The sequence below is a fragment of the Herpailurus yagouaroundi genome, unplaced genomic scaffold (assembly GCF_014898765.1).
Source record: "Herpailurus yagouaroundi ecotype Mexico unplaced genomic scaffold, PumYag 220, whole genome shotgun sequence".
NCBI classification, from domain to species: Eukaryota; Metazoa; Chordata; class Mammalia; order Carnivora; family Felidae; genus Herpailurus; species Herpailurus yagouaroundi.
The window spans coordinates 4,163,522-4,186,468 of record NW_024412451.1 but is presented as its reverse complement, the minus strand read 5'-3'; the positions used below and the strand labels follow the sequence as shown (position 1 = coordinate 4,186,468).

At 59.6% G+C, this 22,947-nt stretch overlaps 2 protein-coding genes, 1 long non-coding RNA gene and 2 other non-coding genes across 6 annotated transcripts in view; 1 reads left to right on the top strand and 4 right to left on the bottom strand.

Moving 5' to 3' along the window:
* Positions 1-8,255: 8,255 nt before the first annotated feature.
* NOP53 (NOP53 ribosome biogenesis factor) lies at positions 8,256-18,025 on the bottom strand. 2 transcript variants are annotated; one of them, XM_040457552.1, is made up of 13 exons: positions 17,778-18,024; positions 17,254-17,318; positions 14,633-14,741; positions 13,776-13,975; positions 13,326-13,396; positions 11,960-12,055; positions 10,613-10,717; positions 10,293-10,496; positions 9,736-9,911; positions 9,505-9,571; positions 8,817-8,893; positions 8,663-8,719; positions 8,256-8,315 (listed from the first exon to the last, which is right to left on the bottom strand). In XM_040457552.1, the coding sequence occupies exons 1-13, from the start codon at positions 17,999-18,001 to the stop codon at positions 8,309-8,311; spliced, it is 1,458 nt and encodes a 485-aa protein (XP_040313486.1). In that variant the 5' UTR covers positions 18,002-18,024; the 3' UTR covers positions 8,256-8,308. The 2 variants fall into 2 exon arrangements, with proteins under 2 accessions (XP_040313486.1, XP_040313487.1); XM_040457553.1 differs by lacking the exon at positions 8,256-8,315 and having other exon boundaries at positions 8,659-8,719; positions 17,778-18,025.
* The window catches only part of LOC121018701 (uncharacterized), a 14,187-nt gene continuing 203 nt past the window's right edge, over positions 8,964-22,947 (top strand). The window contains exons 1-2 of the long non-coding RNA XR_005785295.1: positions 8,964-8,976; positions 11,016-11,024. This is a non-coding gene — a long non-coding RNA (uncharacterized LOC121018701). The remainder of the gene's footprint in view (positions 8,977-11,015; positions 11,025-22,947) is intronic.
* On the bottom strand, positions 9,354-9,462 carry LOC121019060 (small nucleolar RNA SNORD23). Its single transcript, XR_005785423.1, has one exon. It is a non-coding gene; the product is annotated as a small nucleolar RNA SNORD23 (small nucleolar RNA).
* On the bottom strand, positions 15,569-15,691 carry LOC121019059 (small nucleolar RNA SNORA54). The gene has a single exon (XR_005785422.1). It is a non-coding gene; the product is annotated as a small nucleolar RNA SNORA54 (small nucleolar RNA).
* The window catches only part of EHD2 (EH domain containing 2), a 17,725-nt gene continuing 14,885 nt past the window's right edge, over positions 20,108-22,947 (bottom strand). The window contains exon 6 of the mRNA XM_040457551.1: positions 20,108-21,968. Within this exon, the coding sequence (XP_040313485.1) occupies positions 21,417-21,968 (552 nt within the window). The 3' untranslated portion in view covers positions 20,108-21,416. The remainder of the gene's footprint in view (positions 21,969-22,947) is intronic.

Below are 22,947 nucleotides of genomic sequence, written 5' to 3'. Positions count from 1 at the left end.
AGATTTTGGCTGATGCAAAGCATAGTTGCATCCTTAAAGGGGAAGGGAGTATTTCAGATTTTAAAGGTTTTAAAGGAAGGCTTGTAGGCTCTTCCTCCACTGGGGAGCGATTTGCCCAAAGTCCCACGGAGTTCTCATCGGTCCTCTTGTGTTTACACGGGGCATACGGTGCCAGTGACACACTGGTACATCGGGCAGGGGGAGGGAACGCAGCGTGACTTGTTCTCGCAGATACGGAGCCCGAAGGAGCGAGGACAAGTGTTGAGGCGGGGGCCACGCCAAGGAGCACCTGAGTCTGTACCTGCAGAAGCCTAGGAACATGCGGGGGTGCTGGTGATATAGGTGCTGACTCAGATGTCACCTCCTCAGGGAGGTGTTCCCTGACCATCCTTTTTTTTTTTTTTCCAAAGAAAAATAGTGAAGTGCACCTTTTTTACAAATTTGCTTTTTTTCCCCACAGTAAAGTGGGCGAATCTTTTTTTTTTTTAATTAAAAAATTTTTAATGTTTATTTTTGAGAGAAAGGGTGAGAGCAGGGGAGGGGCAGAGAGAGAGGGAGACAGAGAATCCCACACAGGCTCCGCATTCACGGTGCAGAACCCAACGCGGGGCTCAGACCCATGAACCATGAGATCATGATCTGAGCCGAAACCAAGAGTTGGACACTTAACTGATCGAGCCGCCCAGGTGCCCCCACAAAAAAAAAATTTAAAAGTAAGCTCTACGCCCGGCATGGGGCTTGAACTCACGACCCCCAGAGATCAAGCGTAGCACGCTCTCCCGGCTGAGCCAGCTGGGGCGCCTCGAGTGCCCAAATCTTAACCATACAGCTCGGCGATTTTTTTCATGCACGTAAGGCCGTTGAACCACCTCCCAGATCAAGATACAGATCGTTTCCTTTTCCAAGAAGGTCTCTCATGCACGTTCCCTGTCAGTTTCCCTACGAGGATCACCAACGACCTACACCACCACACTGGTTTGGCCTGTTCTAGAACTTCGTGGAAATGGGAGTCCCACAGCATGCTCTCTGTCTCTGTGGATGCATGGATAAGCCATCAGTGGGTGGATACGTGGATGGGTGGATGGATTAATAGATGATAGATAGATAGATAGATAGATAGATAGATAGATAGATAAAGATCCACTGATGGATGAGGGGGTGAACTGATGCCCGGCGACCCCTAGGGGTTTGAGGTGAGGTCTCAGCCTGACAATGGGGGAGGGCACAGGACAGGGGAACGGGGTGGGGTGGTCAGGTGGGAGGCTTGGTACCTCCGGCCCACAGAAGGTGACAAGGGCCGGTAGGGCACCTGTCTCCCAACCTTCTGGCCTCGCCCTCACCGCGACCTACACACGTCCCTCACGGGCAGGGATCCGTGTCTGTCCTATCCTCCCGCTGGCCCTCACCCTTGAAGCCCCGCCCCCCGGCCGCCCCCTCCAGGTCTGCGACCCCGGCTCACCCCCCACTCCCCCACCCCACCAGGGCAAGGTCCTGGTCCAGGCCCAAGTCGGGGGGTTATAACCAGTGTGGACAGATTGGTCAAGTCTCGTCGACTGCCCGGGACCTTTCAAGCCTCAAACGGCAGCCTGCAGGCCCGCAGACCCCCCAGAAGACACCCCCCTGGGTGGACCTAGAGAGACTTCTCCAATCCGCTCCTGCCCGTTCAGAATGCAGCAGCTTCCTCCCACCGGGTCTAGCTTTTATCCCACTTGCTGCAGTGTGGCCCTTGCAGGGGTCCCGAGTAGGGGTGACGGGGGATTAGGGTCGCGCGGAAACCTCCCGGAACGGCTTGTTCCGGGCGCGGGCTCTAGGCGCCCCCTGGCGGCCACTGCCTCTCCCGCATCTCCACTCGCTTCCCCTTGAACTTGGGAGACCGTTAGGAAAACATTTTGACCGTCAGAACCAGACAGAGAAGGACGTTCGTGTTCACGCAGGTCCACGGGCGGCGCCACGAGACCGCTCCGGGCACGGTCACCAGGGGCGTCCCCGCCCTGGATCCCCGGGGCAGTTCTCGGCAATGCAGCCCGGCCAGCCCTCCTCCCTCCGGGGGTACTTCCAGCCTTGTCGGGGTGGGGGCGGGGGCAGGAGTGGCTCATCTGCCGTCCTGGCCGCTTCCGCCGAGTCCCCTTTGCTGCCCCCCTTCCCCTCCCTCTTCCCTCCGTCTCCCGCCCCTCTCGCTCCTCGTCTACATTCAACTCCTAGAACCCACTCCCACTGCCTCAAAGGTCACCCGTACCCACAAGCTGACCAGCCCCCTGTGCTCCAACCCGTGTCCAGCCACTTCAGCCACCTCGCCATTCACAAGCCTGATGGGAAGCTCGGGCTTCACGGGGCCAAAGTCCAGCCCAAATTTCTCTGCCCCAAACCCAGGCTCTCCCATCTCCATTGATCTTTTTCCTCGTGCCTCCTGCGTTCGCGCATTCCGTCTTCACGCGTTCTGTCTCTCTCTCCATCTGCGCAACGGCAGGGGAGAGGTTAGAGCTGTACTTTTTGGAGCGTGTGTTCCCTCCTGTCCCAGCTCAGTACAGGGCACCTCCATCCACGCAAATGCTCTGCCAAGAACATCCCTGGCGCTATCCTCGACCTCCCTCTGGCCTTCGTACCAACACGCAGCCTCCGACACGATCTGTGCATTCTACCTCTCAAAAGACCTATCAAAGACCCGGCAAGCCCCCCCCTCCCTTGAGTCCGCACTGGTCCAGGAGCATCATCTCCTGCCTGGACTACTGCGGTTTGCCTTGTCGGTGGGTTCCCTGCTTCACCTCTGGCCCCCAACAACCCGTTCCCTGCCCACAGTCCGCGCGACTCTCTCCTCACGTGGTCCCTATGGCCCTGTGTGATCCGGTCCCAGGTTGCAGCATGGGCCTCACCTCCCACGCTCTCTCCTTGACTCACTTAGTTGCAGGCAGCCAGGTCTCCCTTGCCCTTCCAGACATTCTCCACCCCAGGACCTTTGCACTAGCTGTTCTCGCCACCTGGAAAATTTCCCCTGTGATGTCTGCATGGCTGCCTCCTTTGTTTTATCCCAGTCTCTGCTCAAATACCAGCTGCAGGAGAGGACCGGTATTTTGGCTTAATACCGAACCTGAACGAGGCTGGGGACAAACGGAAGGGCTGTTTCAAAGGGACAGGGGACAGGGCTTGGGCTGGAATCTCAGATCTGGACAAGTCTGGGCTAGCCACTCCCCTTCTCTGTGCTTCAGAGTCCTCAGCTGTAAAACAAAAAGCGGGGAGGGTCACAGTATCTGGACACAAGCACTTGAGACAGAAATGGCTTTGTACAGATGAAACCGGCATTAATTTTTAAAATGGCATTACTGCCATTAAAAGAGAGAATACATCATGTTGCCAGGCTTCTGCCCCGGGGGGAATCATGTAGGTGGGCTTCCAGACTTTGGCTCACGGGACTTTTGATCAGTCAACTTCCTCCTCGCCCCCTCAGCCCCCACGAACATACACAAAAGGTAAGGCACAGGGGGGTGGAGGAATCTTCAGCTGTCTGTCTGTCTGTCTGTGCTCCTGCCTCATTCATGGAGGGCTGGGCTCTCCAAGGGGAATGGAGGAAATCCTGGCTGGGCCCGGACTCTCTCAGCAAGTCTGTGAGTCTGCGTGGCCTTGGGTAAACGTCTTACCCTCTTTGGGGCCCCATCTCTGTTGCGGGCAAATGAGCACGGCAAAAGTGTCAACTTTTCACAGTGGTTTACTTTCCTTAGAAAGCGCTTTAATATTTTAAAAATGATTTTCCTGAGTATAAGAGCAACGCACGCTTGTGGGGGGCAGGGATGGGAGCTGATATCAGGTATTTACACCGTGGGGGGCTGGAGCCGCGGATCTGGGCCGCGTGCTCCGGAGTGACACCCAGGACGACAGCACAGACCCCTCCGAGGCCGCTGCCAGGACCGTTGGGTTCGAGGACGCCCCGTCCTGGCCGTGACCCCGGGGGTCTCCTCTGCCGCCCACGGGTCTGGAGGGAGTCCACCCGCGGGAGGCTGCTCTCTCCAGAAGGCGGCTGCGGGGGCGGCCGGGAGACCAGTCGCTGCCTCCAGCCTCTGCTGCCAGGGGTGCAGAGGTCGGTTGGGCCCACCTGGCGTCCCCTGCAGTGAGGAGCCTGGGAGGACCCGGAGAAGGTACAGAAAAGCGATGTAGGGAAGGAGGTAAGAATCCACCGTGATTCACCTTCAGGGGCACAATCTCCACGCGCCTTTGTCTGTGCATGTGTCTCCAGACGTCTTCAAACTGGTCGAGGTGCTACTGTGCCCTTGGCCCATTTAACAGTTCTGAGACGGATCATCAGTATTTCCCCAGCTCATTAAAAATTTGTCCAAAAGCTGCCTTTTAAAGATGGCGGTGAAACCTCCCAAGTGTAGACACACTGCTTGTAAAAACCCGTTTCCTACTGTTCTGTGTTTGGATGATTTCTGCGTCCCTTCTTAATCAAGCAGAGCCAACAGCACACAGCTTCCTACATATGGAGGATTCTTTGTCCGCATCTGAATTCCTTTTTTGCTTTTGCTTTTAAGTAGGCTTCACATCCAGGGCGGAGCCCAGGGCAGGGCCTGAGCTCCCAACCCTAGGATCAAAACCGGAGCCAAGATCCAGAGTGGACGCTTAACCAATCGAGGAAACCGCTCTGGGGCCTCACGAATTCCTATTTTTAAAAAGGCTTTCTCCACGATAGAAGATTCGGGGAGGCTGGAAAAAGGGAGTAGCAAGGAGAGAGCACCCCCTGGAATCCCGGCGCCCGCGGGACCGGGCGCTGTGGCGGGGACGGCGGCAGATCCCGTTTGCTCTTTGCACAAAGCGACTGACGTAAACACGTCCCGGTCGTTACTCGTGCGCCCGACCCCTCGGGTAGCGGCCGCGGAGGCTTCCTCCCGGAGGGCCGGGCCTGCCCACGTCCATTACCGCATTTCCGTCCATTCTGCACAGCACTCGGGCCGACCTGCCTCGGCATCGGGCCTCCCCCCAGACTTCCGGCCTTGCTTAGGGCACGTTCCCAGGAGTGCGATCAGGGGTCAGAAGGGAAAGAGCATCTGGGAGGAATCCCTGGCACTGACTACAAGGTTCCGCTTTAAAAAAAATAAACAACCCATCTTCATTCTTTTCCTAACACTGTTAGAATAGCAAACGCTCACAGAACGTTCTCTGCTAAGGACGGTCACGGGCAGTCTCACCCGATCCTTGTCGAAAGGCACCGTGAGGTACCGTGATGTCCATACTGCAGATGGGGACCGCGAGACACAGAGAGGTGGTGTAACCTTCACAAGGCTGCACAGCTAGCACGTAACACAGCTGGCTTTGAAATCAGGATGCCGGCTCCCACATCCGGGCTCTTAACACCTGCAGGCTGCAGCCAGAGACGGGCCCCGTCCCTTCCAAGAGCCAAGTGCCCGATCTGCTGTATAGACGGGGGATTGCTTATTCAGCCAGGACCCAACGGATAGGTAGTTCTCCCATTTCTGCGTGCAGGACAGTCAGAGGCAGAACTGGATTTTGCGGTGCCTGAAGCTTTTACAATTTGTGGGACCTGCTTCAGGAAAAGTAACGCAGGTTGAAAAGCAGGCGCGGGGCCGTGGAAGGAACCAGCGCGAATAGTCCTGACGCTTGGGCTCCATTACCATCACCCTGACGTGCACGTCCGGCCCCCCCAAATTATGCATTTCCGACCGCAAAGTGGAGAGTTTCCCGTGTACCCCACCACCTAGATCACGTGTCGCTGCACTTGTCTCAAGAGGCCTCCGGGCCCCTGTCCATTTCTCCTGCCCTATTGTTCCTCGCATTTCAAAGGAAGCTGCACACATCAGCATGGTGCTGGCAGATCCGCTTGTGCCCTTTGGGCGTAAAACTTGGATGTGAAACGTAATTTACGTGCAGAAAACCACCCACACGGGCCTGTGCCGCAGACCCGTGTTCTTCACACATGGGAACAGACGCATTTCCCTAGTGGACGGACCGGCGCGGGCTTCCAGAGGGCTCTAAGGTCCAGGCTGCACCGGGTGTCCTCGGGGAGCTGGCCAGCCCCACCCCCAGGTACCCATGTAGTTGGCGGATGCGCTGATGCCCATCTCTGGGCATTAAGAGTTTCCTCCCCTCTTCCAGAAGGTTCTTTGACGCTTACTCCCCAGAAGGGACTTACTGGGTCAGAGGCTGCGGCTTAGAGCTTTTCTCAGAGTGGCTTCCAACCCGTCCCCCGGCTCCCCCTCACACATATGCACAAAGAGCCATTTTACTGTCTGTACAACATCCTTTTTACTTTTAAGATGGGAGAGGGGGCGGGGCAAGCGCAGACCCTTAAAAGCTGTGATGTTTGACCGGATATGGGAGTGGGGAGGGGGGACACTGCCATTACTCTCTCCCTTCACCCATTTCTTTTATAAACTGCTTGCTCTATTTTTATAAACCTCTCATCCCAGAGAAACCTTTCCAAAAGCCACAAGAGAGGGAAAGGCTAACAGAACACCACAAACACTGAATGCCTCTGACAAACGATACCTTACAAGAAGCAAAAAGCCAAGAGCCTGGGAGAAATGTTTGCAACAGGCGTGACAGAGACTTCAGGATCCATAACAAGTAAAAAGCTACTGCAAATAAACAAGAAAAATGACGAACAGTCTAAGAGGAAACTGGTCAAAAGCTTTGAACCAGCATTGAAGAAAGTGCCAATGATGGGAAGACACACATATATATATTCGACCTCTCTGGTAATCAGGCAGAATTTAACGAAAGACGTGAGATCAGACAGCAAGAAGGCTGCAAGCGAGCAAGTGGGCCCCTACGTTGCTGCAGGGTACAAATCAGCACACGCTACGTGGAGAACAATTTGGCCGAACCTATCAAATGACCTTTTGCACAGATTTTCCCTAGATTTTACCAGAACGAAGTATGGTATGATCGTATCCGTGACCCAGCAAAGCCAAAACAATTCTATTTTCAGGGGCTCCTGGGTGGTTTGGTTGGCTAAGTGTCTGACTTCGGCTCAGGTCGTGATCTCACAGTTCACGGGTTCGAGCCCCGCGTCGGGCCCTGTGCTGACAGCTCGGAGCCTGGAGCCTGCTTCGGATTCTGTGTCCTGCTCTCTCCGCCCCTTCCCCACTCATGCTCTTTCTCTCAAAAATGAATAAATGTTAAAAATATTCTCTTGGGGCGCCTGGGTGGCGCAGTCGGTTAAGCGTCCGACTTCAGCCAGGTCACGATCTCGCGGTCCATGAGTTCGAGCCCCGCGTCGGGCTCTGGGCTGATGGCTCGGAGCCTGGAGCCTGTTTCCGATTCTGTGTCTCCCTCTCTCTCTGCCCTTCCCCCGTTCATGCTCTGTCTCTCTCTGTCCCAAAAATAAGTAATAAAAAAAAAAAAATTCTCTTTTTGTGCATACATGGATATAATTTTATAGAATCACACGTGGAACTTAATGGAATCATTCACACTGACCTGCAGTGACAGCTACTTGGCAGGGAAAGGCATGGGTCTGAATGGAGAGCAAAGGTCAAGGGCAATAGTCACGGTGTTCTGGTGTCCTTATGCACTGTATCTATGATTCACAGCAAGAAAATGGTCCTTTATTACTTGTACAAAAAATGGTTTAAAAAAATTCTTTTTAGGGGCGCCGGAGTGGCTCAGTCGGTTAAGCGTCCAACTCCTGATCTTGGCTCAGGTCATGATCTCACGGTTCGTGAGTTCGATCCCTGCATCGGGCTCTGTGCGCACAGCATGGAATCTGCTTGGGATTCTGTGTCTCCCGCTTTCTCTGCCCCTCCCGTGCTCACGTGTTCTCTCTCTCAAAATAAACAGACTTAAAAAAAAATTCTTTCTAAAGGTTTGGGGAGAGGAAATTAGTCCTCACGTGCTTGTTTCCGCCCCATTTTAACGGGGAGGACTGCCCCCCCCCCCAACTGGGTTGTCATGACGGTCAGTGAGTGATTCCATCTGCTTAAAAGCACAGTAGGTGCTCGGCAAACGTTACCAACGCGACAGGGCCATATGCAAGACCTGCCTCTCGTCACAGGGACAGAAAGACGTGGGCTATTTCGCATCAGACACCCAGGTGTGATCCCTGCTGCGCACCCCCCCCCCGTCCCCCATACCCACCCAAGGAGCCGGCAAGCCCCATTTCCTCTGCCTCCTGTCCCTAAGATCTGGGTTCTCACCAGGCTTTAGGGAAGACGAACGTTCTGGTACCTGCGTCCCTATGTGCTAGGGAGGGACACACAGAGGAAGAAGCCGCCTCCAGGAGGGAGTCAAGCCACACACAAGGCCCAGGGTGTTGGTCAGAGGTGTTTTATTGCAGGGAGGGGGCTCTGGCATCCCGCGGCGGCTATAACCTGGGGACAGAGGAAAATGGTCAGAAGGTTTGAATCAGCACAGAAGAAAGTGCCAGTGAGACGAAGACATACTCAACCTCTGGTAACTGGGGTGTAACTGGGGCCTGAGGGTGCACGAGGGGAGGGAGGGCCCCATGGCCTCACTCGCTTGACACCCCCCAACTCGTTTGGGCCCTTCCATCTCCCTTTGGGGCCTCTCCCCGCCCCAGCTCTGGGTTCAAGTGCATCTGGGGGGCTGCCCTCCCTGGGTCTGGCCAAGGGCTCGTTCTTATTTAAGCAGGTTAGAAGTGTTTCTGTCACAGCCGAGGGACCAGTCTGCCTGGCAGGGGAAGGGGACGGCCACTCACTGGATCTCGCGGAACGCTCGCCTCTCCACGAGCTTCACTTTGTACTTGCGCTTGAACCTGCACAAGGGAAGGGAGAGGTGAGTAACCGGCAAGCCCGCCAAGCGCAGGGAGTTTCCCGACACCCTTGCTCCCCCCGCCAGCCCCGAAGCCTCACTTGGCTCTCTCCCGAGGCTCGATCATGTTTCTTTTCTGGAAGCTCTTGAACCGGTCGCGGAGGATATTGCCTTCGGGCTGCGGGACACAGAGAGGGAAGCCTCAATGGGGGGCCCTCTGACCTCTCCACGGGGCTCAGCCTGGCCCTCAGCTGGGGGGGGGTGGCGTGTACGGATGCACAGACCCGGGCTGGGTGTGCAGGGATCAACGGGAGGGAAGGAGAGGGCACGCCAGGCAGGGGCGGAGGCCAGGGTGCACGGTTGGCACACTACTGAAGCAGAGCCGGTCGGAGCCCCGAGGTGGGCCAAACTGTGCGGTGCCCATGGCTGTAGTGAGAAGCCGAGGCCCGCTGGGAACCACGGCAGGCTCTGAGCCAGCGAGGGACAAGGCCCGTTCCGGGCTTTAGGGAGATCTCTCTGGCACTGAAGAGGGGGAAAGGCGGGGGGGGCCAGGAGACCAGGGGCTGGGAGGAAAGGCCTTCTGAGGGTCACAGGCTCAAACCCCCACACCAGCCGGCCCCTCACCCCCGAGGACCCCGTGCCCTCAGCCCCCAGGCATCAGCCCAACCGGCCCATCCCGGGGGCAGCCATGATGTCGCCCACAGCCCCTGGGGGCACGGGGAGCAAGGATGGGATCATCACCGGGCACGGGGGCCCCCCTACAGCACGTCACCCCACGTGGGCAAGTACCTTTAGGGTCCTAAGCGAGTCAGCGAGCTCCGAGCTGAGCTGCACGTCGATGTCGGGGTCCTGATACCTGGAGAACACGGGCGGGGGGCGTTCAGAGGATCCGCCTTGCCCAGGGCAGAGCCCAAGGGCCCCATTCGGGCAGTGGGCCTCGGAGAACGTGGGGCTTTGTGGGGGAAGAAGATGATCTCCCGGGAGGCCCCCCGCCCTCACCCCCAGCCCGGCGGGCCTCACTTGAGCCGCCCCAGCCTGCGGGGCCTGTCTGCCTCGGCCAGTCTCCGCGCCTGCCGCTGCTCCTGCCGCCGCGCCAGCTCCGCCAGTCGCCTCGCCACCTGGGCCCTGATCCCACGCAGCCTGAAGAGCTCCTGGTGCCGGAGCCGGGCGGCCCGCACGGCGGCCTGCTGCACTCGCTGCGGGAGGGCCGGGCGGGTCGGTCAGGGGCGGGCACGGTGCCGTCCCCGGGGGACCTTCCCTCCACCGGGCGGCCCCCTTCACAGCAGCTGTCTTCGAGGCCCCCCCTCCTTACCCACGGGTGGCCCACAGATCCCACCCCCCAAGTATCAGCACCAGGGCAGCACGGACTTGATCCCCACTGCATCCTGAGCCCAAGTGGTGCCCGGAGGGAACCAGGAAACTGGTCTCGACTGACCAGAGCTGTGAGGACCGCAGACAGCACAAAAAAGCAGGCCGGGGGGTCAGAGAAGGCGGGCCGTGAGCACGGGAACAAGCAGGCCGCGGGTGGGAGCCACCAGGCCGCGGGGGCAGGAGAGGCCGGGGCCTGCGGTGCTCACCATCTTCCGGGCGGCCTTCTCCCGCCGCCGCTGCTGCTCCGTCTTCTTCTCCACGGTGGCCGGGCGCGCGGCCACGACCGAGGCCTCAGCTCCCTCGGCCTGCTCCCCTCCAGCCTCGGGCCCCTCGTCCTGGCCCTCGCCCGACTCCCCCTCCCCGTCGGACTCCTCCAGCAGCCCCTGGCACATCTCCTGGAATGTAGACTCCTGGCGGGGGGGGGGGGGGTGGAAAGGACAGGAAGTGGGGTGTCAGGGGCCGGGCACCCCGAGGGCCAGGCCGGTGGGCGGGGCCGGGGAAAGGAGCAGGCGGGGCGTGGGCTCACCTGGGTGGCAGCCTGCTCCGGGCTGGGCAGGGCCAGCTGCCGCTCCAGCCTCTCTGCCTGCTTCTGCCGCTGCAGCTCGACCTCGTGGGCCGCCAGGAGCAGGGTCTGGAGAGGAAGGGGTGGAGGTGAGGACCCGGGCCACCCCCGGGCCACTCCTGGGAGTCACAGACAGACCAGGCCCTCTCACCTCCCATCGGCGCCCCCAGCGCCCAGCCCCTCTTCCCCTCCAGGGTCTCCCCAAGCAGCCAGGAGGGACTCTGCTCCCAAACCACCCTCCGCTCTTTGAAGGCCGGCCGGGTCCCTGCCCACGGTAAGGTTTCATTTACGTGACACACAGAACAGGCGATCCTGTAAAGAGATCTGCGGGAAGGACAGCGGTGGCCGCCTAGGGAAGACGGGGCAGGGGCGGGGGGTGATGGCTGACGGGCGCCCTACTCTGTCAACGTTCTAAAAACCCTGAGACCGCGCCAGAAGCGGGCGAGTCCTGAGGCTGAGGGCTGTCTCTGCAACACCGTCGGGCAAAGAGCCAAGACAGACTGCTCTTCCCAGGTCCCCCCCCCAGCGCCCACGTCAGGCCGGACTCAACGACCGCGGCCACAGGCCCCTCTGCTCGCGAGCAGCCTCGCCCCACTAATGCTCGCTGTGACGAGGCCTCTGCACCTACAGGTGAGGACCCCGCTCTCTCCATTCCCGGGGGGCCACGAGACACCCTCTCTTCGTGAACGAGGCTGAACCGCACCCGCCCGCGTGTCCCGCATCTACCGGACCTGCATTTCTCTCCGGGAACCTGTGCTCTCCCGGGGGACAAAGGGCTCGTCCCCCGTCCACGACCCCCGCGGTTAACAGACATCTGCGTGACAAACGGGGACTCTCACAGCCAGGTTCTCCTGTTGCTAAACTATCCTAGGCCTTAGAGAAATCTCGCTGGTCAGACTGCTCACCGTTCACTGAGACCTTTTGCGCCCGTCCCGTGGACCGTCCCCCAAAGGTGGCCTGGTCTCGTGTACCTCTGGGTCTTTGTACATGCTGTTCCTGAAACACCCATTCCCCTCTTCCCGTGGCACACTCCTCCTCAGACATTTGGTCGAAGCTCTGATGTCCCCCTCCTCCAGGAAGCCCTCCCTGACCCCCAAGTCTGGATTTGGCAACCCCTCTGGGTCATCACTGTCTGGGAATGGGTCCGTCCCCCCACCCCCACCGGACCACAAGCCCCAGGGGGGCAGGCCGGGGGCTGCCTCAGTCCCTGCTGACTCCCCAGCAGCGGTGGGCACAGAGGAAGCGCCTGGTGAGGGCACCAACCAAGCGGCCAGGCGACGACGGAGGAGGGACCCCCTCAGGGCCGCGTACCTGGTGGTCCTCAAAGGACGGGTTGTAGGAGGCCCCGGCGGGCGTCACCTCCACGGCAGGGACCTGGGAGGGCTTGGCGTGCAGATGTGGCGGCCGCTGGAGGAGGACAAGGCAGGATGAAGCCCGGGAGCCCAGGACCCGAGAGCTCACAAGCCGGTGCGGGATTCCTGGCTCAGAAGATGGCAGGGGCCTCAGCAGCACCCACAGCCTTCACACCGGGAGGGGCCTCTGCGTCCGGCATCCAGAGCAACAGACACTGGCTACCCACCCGCTATGCTACCCTCGGGAGCCACGTCCCCAGGACGAGCAAGTGCCCTGCAGGCAGGGGCTGTGCCTGCCTTCCCTGAGAAAAGCCCCTGTGACCCCCGAGGGGGGCAGCAGTTGCGGAAGCACAGGGTACACGGCACCTGTGGCTGACGCCTGCAGCAATGTTGGCAGAGGGCGCGAGGCTGTCTGACCTGCCTCTGACCTGCATCGCTCAGAGCAGGGCGCGGGTGACATGGGGCTGACGGAGACCCCTAGTGTGGCCCTGGGCCCTGTGGGAGCTCGTGACAAAGGCGGGAGGTGGTTGCCTGGGTGGCGCGGTCCGTTAAGCACCTGACTCTTGGTTTCAGCTCAGGTCGTGATCTCCCAGTTCGTGGGTTCAAGCCCCGCATCAGGCTCTGGTCTGACAGCTTAGAGCCTGCTTGGGATTCTGTCTCCCTCTCCTTCTCTGCCCTCCCCCGCTCGCACTCTATCTATCAAAAATAAGGAAACATTTAAAAAAAGAAAGGTCCACACAGACGGAATCTGAAGGCAGAGGCCGTCAGTCTCCAGCAGAAGCCCGGGGGGAGCCCTGGAAGAAGCCCTCTGGCTCCCGCCCTCTCCCCACACCCACCGCCCGCGGGTCCCAGGGTTTCCGCCCAGGGGTGTCTCGCCTCCATCCCTGTACCTCCCACCCCCACACGCCACAATCCCACCTCCAGACCTGAACGTGGCCCCCACCTCTCCCGCACGAAACCACTCAAAATAAAACTCTGAAACCTGAGTGGTGCTCCCTCCCGCCAGGCCGGCCTCCTCCCCAGCCTGCTGCACGAACCCACCCTGGTGTCCCCCAGTTCCTTGCCCCCCATCTAGGTACAGCTGCCACCCCCAGTTAACTGGCCAACACCGGCTTCTTTTCAGTGACCTTTGCTCATCTCCCCGGGGCACCTCCTGCTGACCGCCAGCCTGCTCTCTCCTCCGGTTCAGAGGCACCAGGTTCCCGCACGTGGGGTCTTGGCCACAGGCAGAGACTGAGGAGCCAGGGCCCCTGTGCAGAGCAGCTCCTAGCACCCCAGCCCTCCCCCGAGCAGTCGCCCAGGACGCCCTGCTGCCGCGGCCTCACCTTCACGCCTTTCTTCTTGGTCTGCTCCAGGAAAAAGGCGTCCTGGCCAGCCAAGGGTCGGTCCAGGAGGTCTGTGGAGGCAGTGAGGGGTGGCTGCTGGGGGCTTTCCAGTGTGGCCCGAAGGGCTCCCTCTGATCCCTCCCCCTTCACAAAGAGAGCACCGAAGCACACACGAGAAAAGGACTGACTCGGGCTCCAAGGGATCTTGAGTGCCAGGCAAAAGAGCATATGGAGAGATCCAGAAAGCAGAAGGGAGCCAAGGCTGAGGGGCACAGGGTGCCCTCAGGAAAGGAAAGCCACTTCCAGATGCTGAACTCTGCTGCGGATCACCAAACACACACTTGCAGAGCGGTTCTCTTAAACACTGTGCTCTTGTGCGGTGCACAACCTGCACGAATGGGCATGGCAGCCCAGTCCCCACCCACAAGTGACAGCAAGGGTACTACTCACTGTCTTTGGCCCAGAGGTCATAGAAAGGCCGCTCAACGGTGTCTTGGGGCCCGGGCTTGGCTTTGACCGCAGGAGGGTTCCGAAGCCGGGCCTGTGCCTTGCGCACCTCCCGGGGCAGCTCGCCCTGCTTGGCCAGTTTCTCCCATAGCTGCTCCTTCCGTTTGAGCTTTCTGGCATTGGGGACCTGGTGAGCAAGGACACTGGGGCGAGGAGAAGCAGCAAGTTGGAGTGGGTGAAGCAGAGGCCTGGCTCCTCCCAGTCGGGCTCCCCCACAACCCCCTGCTCAGCAGCCCCCGTCCCAAGCACCCTCTCCAAGGCGAACGTCCTCGTGGATCCTCCTACACCTCCTGCCTAGCTTGAGCCCATCTCCCCAGGTCCGTCTCCAGCCCAGGCGTCTGCCCTGACCAGAGCCAACGACACAACGGCCTCTGCAGCCCTCGCCCTACAGGTCTCCTGGGCAGCTCAGCCGTCACCTCAAAACAGACCTCAGGTTTGCTCCCACAGCCACTCCTCCCATATCCCCACCTCAGGAGCCGCCCGCTGTCCACTCCATCACCGGTCCAACCTCCCCTCCTTCAGACCTGTCACCAAGCCAGCCCGATGGGCCTCCGGATGGCCCCCCTCCACCCCGAGGTCCTGGCCGGGCCTGGGCCCTGCACTTGCCTGCCTCGGCCACCACACCCCAGCCTGCACCTCGCTTCCCCCAATCTGCCCCCCCAAAGCCACAGGCCGCGCCCCGTTCCTCTCCTCCAAGTGACCCTCACCTGCCCCACCCCCCGGAACTCCTCAGGGCCAGAAAGCGAGTGGCAGCTGCTGTGAAGACGGAAAGACGGCTCCGGGGGTGGCGGGACACTCACTCTTTGGGGACAGGGACCTTGGACGTGTTCTCTAGGACGAGGTCAACGCGAAGGGGTTTCTTGAGTAGAAGTGACCTTTTCTGGCTTTTGGTTCTCTTCTTGTTCAGCTCTGGGAGTGGAAAGGAGAGGAACCCAAGGCTCAGGCCTCCTTACTTCCCGACCCCCTCACCCCAGCACACACATGGCGGGGGGGGGGGAGGGGGGCGACCCCAGGCTTCTACCTGAGGACAGACGTGCCCAAGGTGTCCAGGCTCCGACCACCCCCACCCCCATTTCCCGGGCAGCCCTGTGCTGGGAGCAAAGAGTCAGACCCACAGCCCTGCCCACTAGAGGCTTCCGGACAAGGCACAAAAAACGGCCACAAAAACAGAAACGCTAAGGAGAAACAAGGCAACCAAGTGACAAGGAGACTCAGGGCCCAAAAGAGCTGACCCTCAGCACGACAGTTTTCTGCCTTTTTCGACTGAGCGTGAAAGGCAAGAACCCCAGGACAAAAGATACTAGGGCAGAACCCACACCCTTCCGTTTTCTAAGCTCCTTCACAACACAGACTTCGCTCATCTCTGCTCCCACAATGAGAACACGGACGCCTACCTCCACGATCGTCTGGAAAGGTAATCGCTATTTTTTAAAATTATTTACTGACAGTGCGCATGAGTGTGGGGGGGGGGGGAGGACAGTGGAGACAGAGAGACAGAGAGAGACAGAGAGAATATCCCAAGCAGGCTCTGCGCTGTCAGCGCAGAGCCCGATGAGGGGCTCGATCCCACGACCCGTGAGATCCTGATCTGAGCCAAACTCAGAAGTTGGACGCTTAACCTCCAGAGTCACCCAGGCACCCTGAAAAAGGAATTATTGCAACACAGACACGGCGATCACCTGGGAAAGCCCATGATCGCTACTATCGTCACCCACCCAGCCTTTTTTTTCTCTCCCTTGTGTCCCCAGGACCTGAAACCGAGAGCCACGAGTCAGTCAGTCACGTGCCGTTGGGATTGCTGTCGCACTGGAATGGAGCCTGTAAGCCACAGCTAGACTGACAGGCCACGAACAGTGCCTATACGTTTCCTTTTTGGTTTCTGTACATAACGTTTTTTTAACGTTTATTTTTGAGAGAGAGAGAGAGAGACAGAGAAAGTGCACACCAGCACGCAAACAGGGGAGGGGCAGAGGAGAGGGAGACAGAGAATCAAAGCAGGCTCCGGGCTCACAGCAGAGAGCCTGATGGGGGGGGGGCTCAAACTCGCTCACTGTGAGATCCTGACCTGAGCTGAAGTTGGACGCTTAACCAACTAAGCCACCCAGGCGCACCTAGCTTTCTTTTTCAAACCGAAAGCAGGGGCACCTAGGTGGCTCAGTCCGTTGGGTGTCTGACTCGGGCTCAGGTCATGATCTCGGTTTGTGGGTCTGAGTCTCGTGTCCGGCTTTGCGCGGACGGCGTGGAGCCTGCTTCGGATTCTCTGTCTCCCTCTCTCTCTGCACCCCACCCCATGCACGTTAAAAAAAAAATCTTTTTTTTTTTTTTTTGGTAAATCTAAAGCAGGACCTATAAACTGCTCCTCCTCTGTTCCCAGAGAGACTTCATACTGGCCACAGGAGGCCTTTGCGACCACCCTAGGGCAGGTCCTGACCTCCCCTCGCTGTTCACACACCAGGTCAGCTCACTTCTGTGAGCATCGATCGCTTCGACATCATCATCTCTCACTTGCTCAAAGGTTCCTGCACCTCAAAGCAGAGCCCTCCCTCTTTTGCTTTCGCCGAGACAGCTCCTCTCATATTCCTCAGAACAGAGCCGGGGACTGGACTCCTACGTGCTCCCCGAAGGCATCCTGTTGTGCTCATAAAAGCAGACCCCTTCGCTTGTTTCCTAGCCCTTCCTTAAAGCAGACGTCTACTCCTGGTCTGCTTTTCTCCTTACTGACGGGAAGCCTGCTGCGCACTCCCGGAACCCCTAACTCACCTCTCCAGCCCTTTCCGCACCACCCTGCCTTTTGGCAGATAAAGGCGCGCAGATTAGCACGAGCTTCTTACCTACTCATCAGAGCAGATCTGCTTATTCTTATTAAACCGCATCTTACAAAAAAGTCTCCTCCCTTAACAGCAAGGCTTTGACTTTGCCTTTCTGCAAGTTAACGAGAGCCCTGCTACTTTCCGTCTCCTCTACTCAGGGGCAGACCCCTACCGGTCTCTCCGTGCATGGAGAGCTGGGATGCCTCAGTATCTTTAGCTTCCTTTCTTTTTTTTTTTTTTTAATTTTTTTTTCAACGTTTATTTATTTTTAGGACAGAGAGAGACAGAGCATGAACGGGGGAGGGGCAGAGAGAGAGGGAGACACAGAATCGGAAACAGGCTCCAGGCTCCGAGCCATCAGCCCAGAGCCCGACGTGGGGCTCGAACTCACGGACCGCGAGATCGTGACCTGGCTGAAGTCGGACGCTTAACCGACTGCACCACCCAGGCGCCCCTTTAGCTTCCTTTCTGTACGGTCCAGGTCCTCTTGTTTACGGCAAAGCCTCTTTCTAGCAGATGTCTGCCATCCGAGCCATGATATTAACAGAGACTCTCGAAAAGGCTGAGACAGGGTGACAAGGACCCAGCAGGCGCCGCTGAAAGCTCCTTACCTTTTTGCTTGGTGCCGGTGTCCACGAAGAAGAGTTTCTCATCGGGGGCCTCGGATACCAAGCCACTGGGAGACGGGAATGCAGGAGGTCAAAGATGTTGGGAAGGATGCAAGCTGCCGGGGGGTTAACCTCTCTGGGACCCAGCTTTCCCCCACTGTTTGGCTCGTTCAAGCACCTTCTTCCCGCCATGCGTTCCCTCCAGGCTAAAGCCTTTCCCTTCGCTTTACATAACTTGCTACTGAACAGACCGCAAAACTTAAAATATTAACCTAAGGTAGGTGCGTGGGTCGTTTTTACACTACAGCTACTAGTAATTTACCTGAATCCTAACTTCACACTGGTGGTCCTACACCCAGTAATCTTATCAGTCCCCCAACCTCCCGCCCAGAGTCCCCAACTTCCCCAGAGGTGCCCGAAAAGGACGCTCCCAGGCCCCCAGGAGTCCCCCCCGCCCCAAGCACGCTGGGCCTCGCACCCCGCCACGCGGAACGGCGCCCGGCTCCCGGAAGTCCCGCCCCACGCACCCGCTCGTGCGCTCCTGCAGCCGCACGTCTTCCAGGAACTGGTCGACCTCCAGCCCCAGCGGCTCCTGAGCGAGCCGCCGCCAGCCTCGCTTTTTATTTCTTGGGCCTCGCCGCCGCCGCCTCAGCGCCGGGTCCACCGACGTGGGCCGCAGCCCCAGAAAGCCGGAATCGGCCTCATTTTTCGAGCGCCGTCCGCCGCCGCCGCCACTGCCTCCCGGCGCCATCTTGGCAAAGGAAGTATTCGGCCGCGAGCGCCCCTCAAAGCGGATTTGTGGCATGCGCGCGCAGATCTCCCGCCCCCTCCCATGACCTACTTCCTGTTGCCTCCATCTTGGTAAAGTGGCTGGAGCGGCAAAGGGGCGGAGATAAGGGGTAAATGTCTCCTCCCTCCTATGCAAATTCCTCTCGTCTGTGGGTCGTAGGTTCGCGGCTCTAACCCTAGGCAAACGCCTTTCCGGCTGCCCAGGAATTTTTTTTTTTTTAAGTCTGCGTGTATTTTTAATTTTTCTTATTTAAAAATTGTAAAGCTTATTTATTTTGAGAGAGAAAGGCAGGGAGGAGCAGAGAAAGAGAGAGAGAGAGAGGAAGAGAGAGAATCCAAGCAGGCTCCACAGTCAGCACAGATCTGGCCCGATGTAGGGCTCAAACTCAAGACCTCTGAGACCATGACCTGAGCTGAAATCAAGAGTGGGCCTCTTAACGGACTGAGCCACCCAGGCGCCCCTGTATTTTGTTGATTATCTTTAATACAGTTTTCTTTAAAAAGAAAGAACCGTGGATGGCAGATTGGGCAGAAGGCACACCCTGGTCTCAGAATGTTTGGCCTTTCAGTGTTCTGATTCCCAAATCTTGGAAATCCAACAGCTTTCGGAATGTCGAGGGTGGGAGCCCAGAACCTCGTTTGCGAGGAGTGTTCGAAACATACTGTTAGAAGTGCAGGCTCCGAGGAATGCCTGGGTGGCTCGAGTTAAGCACTGGACTTGGGCTCCGGTCATGATCTCCAGGTTGGTGAGTTCAAGGCCCGCATGGGGCTCTGTGCGGACAGCTCAGAGCCTGGAGCCTGCTTTGGCTTCTGTGCCTCCCTCTCTCTGTGCCCCTCCCGTGCTCACGCTCTGTCTCTGTCAGAAATGAATAAACGTTTAAAAATATATATAAAAAGAGGAGCAGGCTCAGAATCCTTAATCTTGGACAAGCTGCTTAGCTGTGTCTCACTTTCCTCATCTGTGAAATAGGGATAACGGTACATCTGCCTTATAAATTGTTCAGGAGGCGAAAGGAGATCATTAAACGCACGTCTGGCGTCTAAACATTAGCTACGGTTACTGCCTCGCCCCCTGGGACCTCGTCTTAGCATCAACTGATCTTTGCTGTTTACGAATAAGGAAGGAAGCTCGGAGGCCCTTGCGCGCTGGCAACCGTTCCTCGGATTCAGAGCCTCACACGGGCCGTTCGGGAATGGAAAAGGAAGAAAGGACAGAGAGGGAGGGCGCCCCGCCGGGGGCGCACGGCGGCGTCCAGCTGGATCCTTGCGCTGGGCGTGGGCAGGGTGACCTGCCCCGGGGCCCTGAGCCTCTGCGCCCGGGGCCGCCCGCGGGCCTCGCACAGGGGTCTCCGCGCGCAGCCCGCGCAGCTCCCGTGTGGCCGCCAGGGGGCGCTGGGGGGCCGCGAAAGCGGGGCGAGCGCGCGTGGGCGGGAGGAGCGCGCGGCCAGCGTGTCCCGGGCGCCGTGGGTGTGGTCTGGGCGTGTGTCGGGGGTTCAGCCCGCGGGGTCTGCGGCGGAGCCAAGGCCAAGTCCCCCGGGCGTGAGCGCGCGGGCCCACGCGCGCGCACAGGCTGGTCTTTGGGGGCAGCGTCCCCGCCTCTCCCCCGGGACCCCGTGTGTCCCTGGCGTTACGTGACGCGAGGGGCGTACCAGGCTCTGCACGCCAGCGCTCGGGGCGGAGGGGCGGAGGCCCCGAGGTGCCCAAGCCCGCGCGCACACAGCCCCACGCCCCGCGGCTTGGTTCCCAGGCCCCCGCGGCGGGAGGTGGGAGGGAGGGATGTCCCGGAGGGAGGGCCCCACAGTCACTTTTCTTCGGAAAATATGTTGGTCTGGCCCCCAGCCCGGGGCCTGAGTCATCAGGCTCCGCTGAGTTGAGTCACGGCCTCCTCCCGCCCCGCCCCGCCCCGCCCCGCCCCTGAGACCTTGGAGGGGACACCCCCACCCCCGCTCAAGTCCCACCCAGGGCTCTCCTTCCCCGGGGCTCGGAGTGGGGGGAGAGCGATCCCCCTTCTCCCCCCACCCCCCCCCCACACACACACAACCCGTCCCAAGACAGCCTGACTCCCACGTGGAAAGAAGCCTTGACTTTATTCGCTCTGTGGGGACGCCGTTTGCTGTTCGGTTCCCGGGCACCTCCCAGGCATGGGGCGGGGGACGGGCAATGGGGAGGAGGGGGATCCCAGCGAGCACCCTGGAGGGGGGGGCATCGTCCCCACCTAGGTCACCCTTCCCCATCTTTCCCGTGGGGTCCCCCCACCAGGGCCAAGCACTAGTCTGAGGTGAAGACACGGAAAGGTGGAGGTGGGGGGGGGGGGGGGGGGGGGGGGGGCGGCGGCACGGGAGCGGCCCTTTTAAGGAAGAGGAGGGAGGGTTGTAGCACCAAGAGCCCCTCCCCCTCCCCCACGCACCCCCTTTGAAACGGGGACTAAAATAAAGCCCCGGGGCCTTTATAGCTGGTAGGGGCTCTACTTAAATACGGGCTGATGGCAGAGAGGGCAGCCCCCCCCCCGGTCACCCTAAAATTCAGGCCACCAGCCTCGGGGAGCTCGGGGGAGGGGGCGGGCAGGCTGAGTTTTCAAACCAGGGCAGGTGGGCCGAGGGCAAAAAGACCTCGAAGGGGGCACGGTACGGGTGAAGCCAGGATCCAAGGGGCTCTTCGGTGGCCTAAGAATCCTTATTAAAGCAAGGGGTGTGGCTAGAACCGGGGGGGGGGGGGGGCTGAAGAGGGGTCCGTCTGAGCAAGGAGGTTGGGTCTCCCGCTCCGAACTCCCCGTGGTCCCAAGGCCTGAGAACATGATAGAGTGGGGGGGGGGGTGGGCTGTCCTTGTCTGGATGTCAAGAAGTGGGGCCAGGGGGACTTTCCCTTGGTTATTTCGAACAAATGGCCGTGGAACTATGGAGAGAGGCGAAGATTTCCTGCCCAGAATCGGGGATCAGACTGGTTAGGGCCCCGTGTGTGTCTGTGTCACAGTGCAGGTGCTCTGTCCTGAGAACGTCAGCCCCCCCCCCTGAGGGCAGATCCATGTGTTCTGCTCTCTGCTGTAACCCCCAGGGCCTGGAGGAAGCTCTGTGCCTTCAAACATAGTAGGTGCTCAATAAATACTTGAATGGCCCACCATCGAATCGATGCCTCTGTGTGTGTGTCTGTGTGCATGTGTTAAGGTCGGTGTGATGTGCCTAAGTGTAGGCGAGGGTAGTGGTGCAAAGGCCGGGCAGGGTAAGCCTTGCCCCTCCCCTGGTCCCCACGGTCCGGCGGTGGCGGGTGGAGAGACCCCCATCCTTACGGCTGGGAGGGTGGGCAGGCAGCGCGTGTGGCAGGCTGGGGCGGGGGCGTGCGTGAGGGCGAGTGGGAGGGAGGGCCTGCAGGCAGTGGCCGGCTCACTCTGCAGAGCCCTTGTGACGTCGCTTGGAGGGTGGCACCAGGCGACGGGGCAGGTTGGTGGGCAGCCCGTGGCCCTCCAGCTTGGCCTCGATGAGGTGGCTGGCCAGGGCGAACTCCTCGTCATCCAGCATGCCATCCCGGTCGACGTCGCTCAGCTTCCAGATGCGCCCCAGCACCGAGTTGGGGAGCTTGGTGCCCACCATCCAGGTCTTGGCCTTGGTGCCGCTCAGCTTGCCATCGGCCGGCACCAGGTTGTAGAAGATCTCGTCGTACTTGGACTTGTCCTTGGTCACCACCCACTCGGCCTCGTCGTCCGAGCCCTCCTCGCCGTCCTCCAGGGCCTCATCGGGCCCCCGCTCCACGAACGGGCCCATGTGGGTGCCCTCGAAAGCGCCGCCCTGCACGCCCACCTCAGTGTTCTCCAGCTCCTCCTGCCGCAGCAGGGGCATGAGCTTAGCGATGTCATGGGTCAGCATCTCGTCAAGGGCCTCCAGCAGCTTCGGCTTCAACGAGTGGAATTTGGTGAAGTCGTGAGCCATCAGCAGCTCCTGTCGGGGGAAGGGGAGAAATGGGGGGGGGGCGATACTGGGAAGTCAGGGGACATCATCCTCCCGGGTCCCCAGCCCCACCTGTCACCAGGACACTTGGGCAGCTCAAGTGGATGCTGCATAAGAATTCAGATACGTGTGCCACGCTTTCCACTAGGGCATCACCCCTCAGAAGACACTTGGGCAGCGGGGTCCCGGAGGCCCTCCCCCCTCCCCGTGTCAGGTGTACCCCCAGAATCACTGGGCGGTAGGGGGGCTGGGGGGGCCCCTCCGATGACTCAGCGCACCCCTGGGTCTGCCCACCGTCCGTGGCACCCCTAGCTGCAGCCACCCAGCACCCCCACCGTTCTGCAAGCTAAGAAAATTCAGTTCCCACTGCTCGGTTGGCTCTGTTAACCCGCTTCTCAGAAACTCGCTGCCAAGTTTGGAGGTTAGGTCCGAGGTGGCCAGATCGCTGGGAGGTCCTGGGACCCCCTCCTCCCCCAAGAAGTCAGCGTGTGCTACAGCAGCCGTGGGGGTGGATTTGCGGTCCTGCTCCTTCCCACGTGGTAGCTCGAAGTCACCCGCACCAGGAGAGTCGCAGCAAAGACCGATCCATTTAATGGCACCACCGTCATTTCCGGAGCCAAGGTGGAGAGTCGGCCCGCTGATCTGGACATAGAGGGGTAGGGGCCCGGGCCCCAGGGCCAGGAGGCCCAGGTTCCAACTGGGTTCTGCCCCTTAGGAGCTGCGTGTCCTCGGGCGAGTGACTCCACCCCTCCGGGCCTCGGTTTCCAGATTTGTGAAAACGGAACCCTAACATTAGCACTCCCCTCATTTGGGGAATCGATTCATCTGGATAAGGTGTTCAAGACATGCTAACATAACCAACAGCTGCTGTGCATCTAGCCCAGCGGCTCTGGTTCCCAGCCAGGGGTGACGTTGCCCTTCCCCTGCGGACAGTTGGCAAGATCCAGAGACGTTTTTGATCGTTACAGCT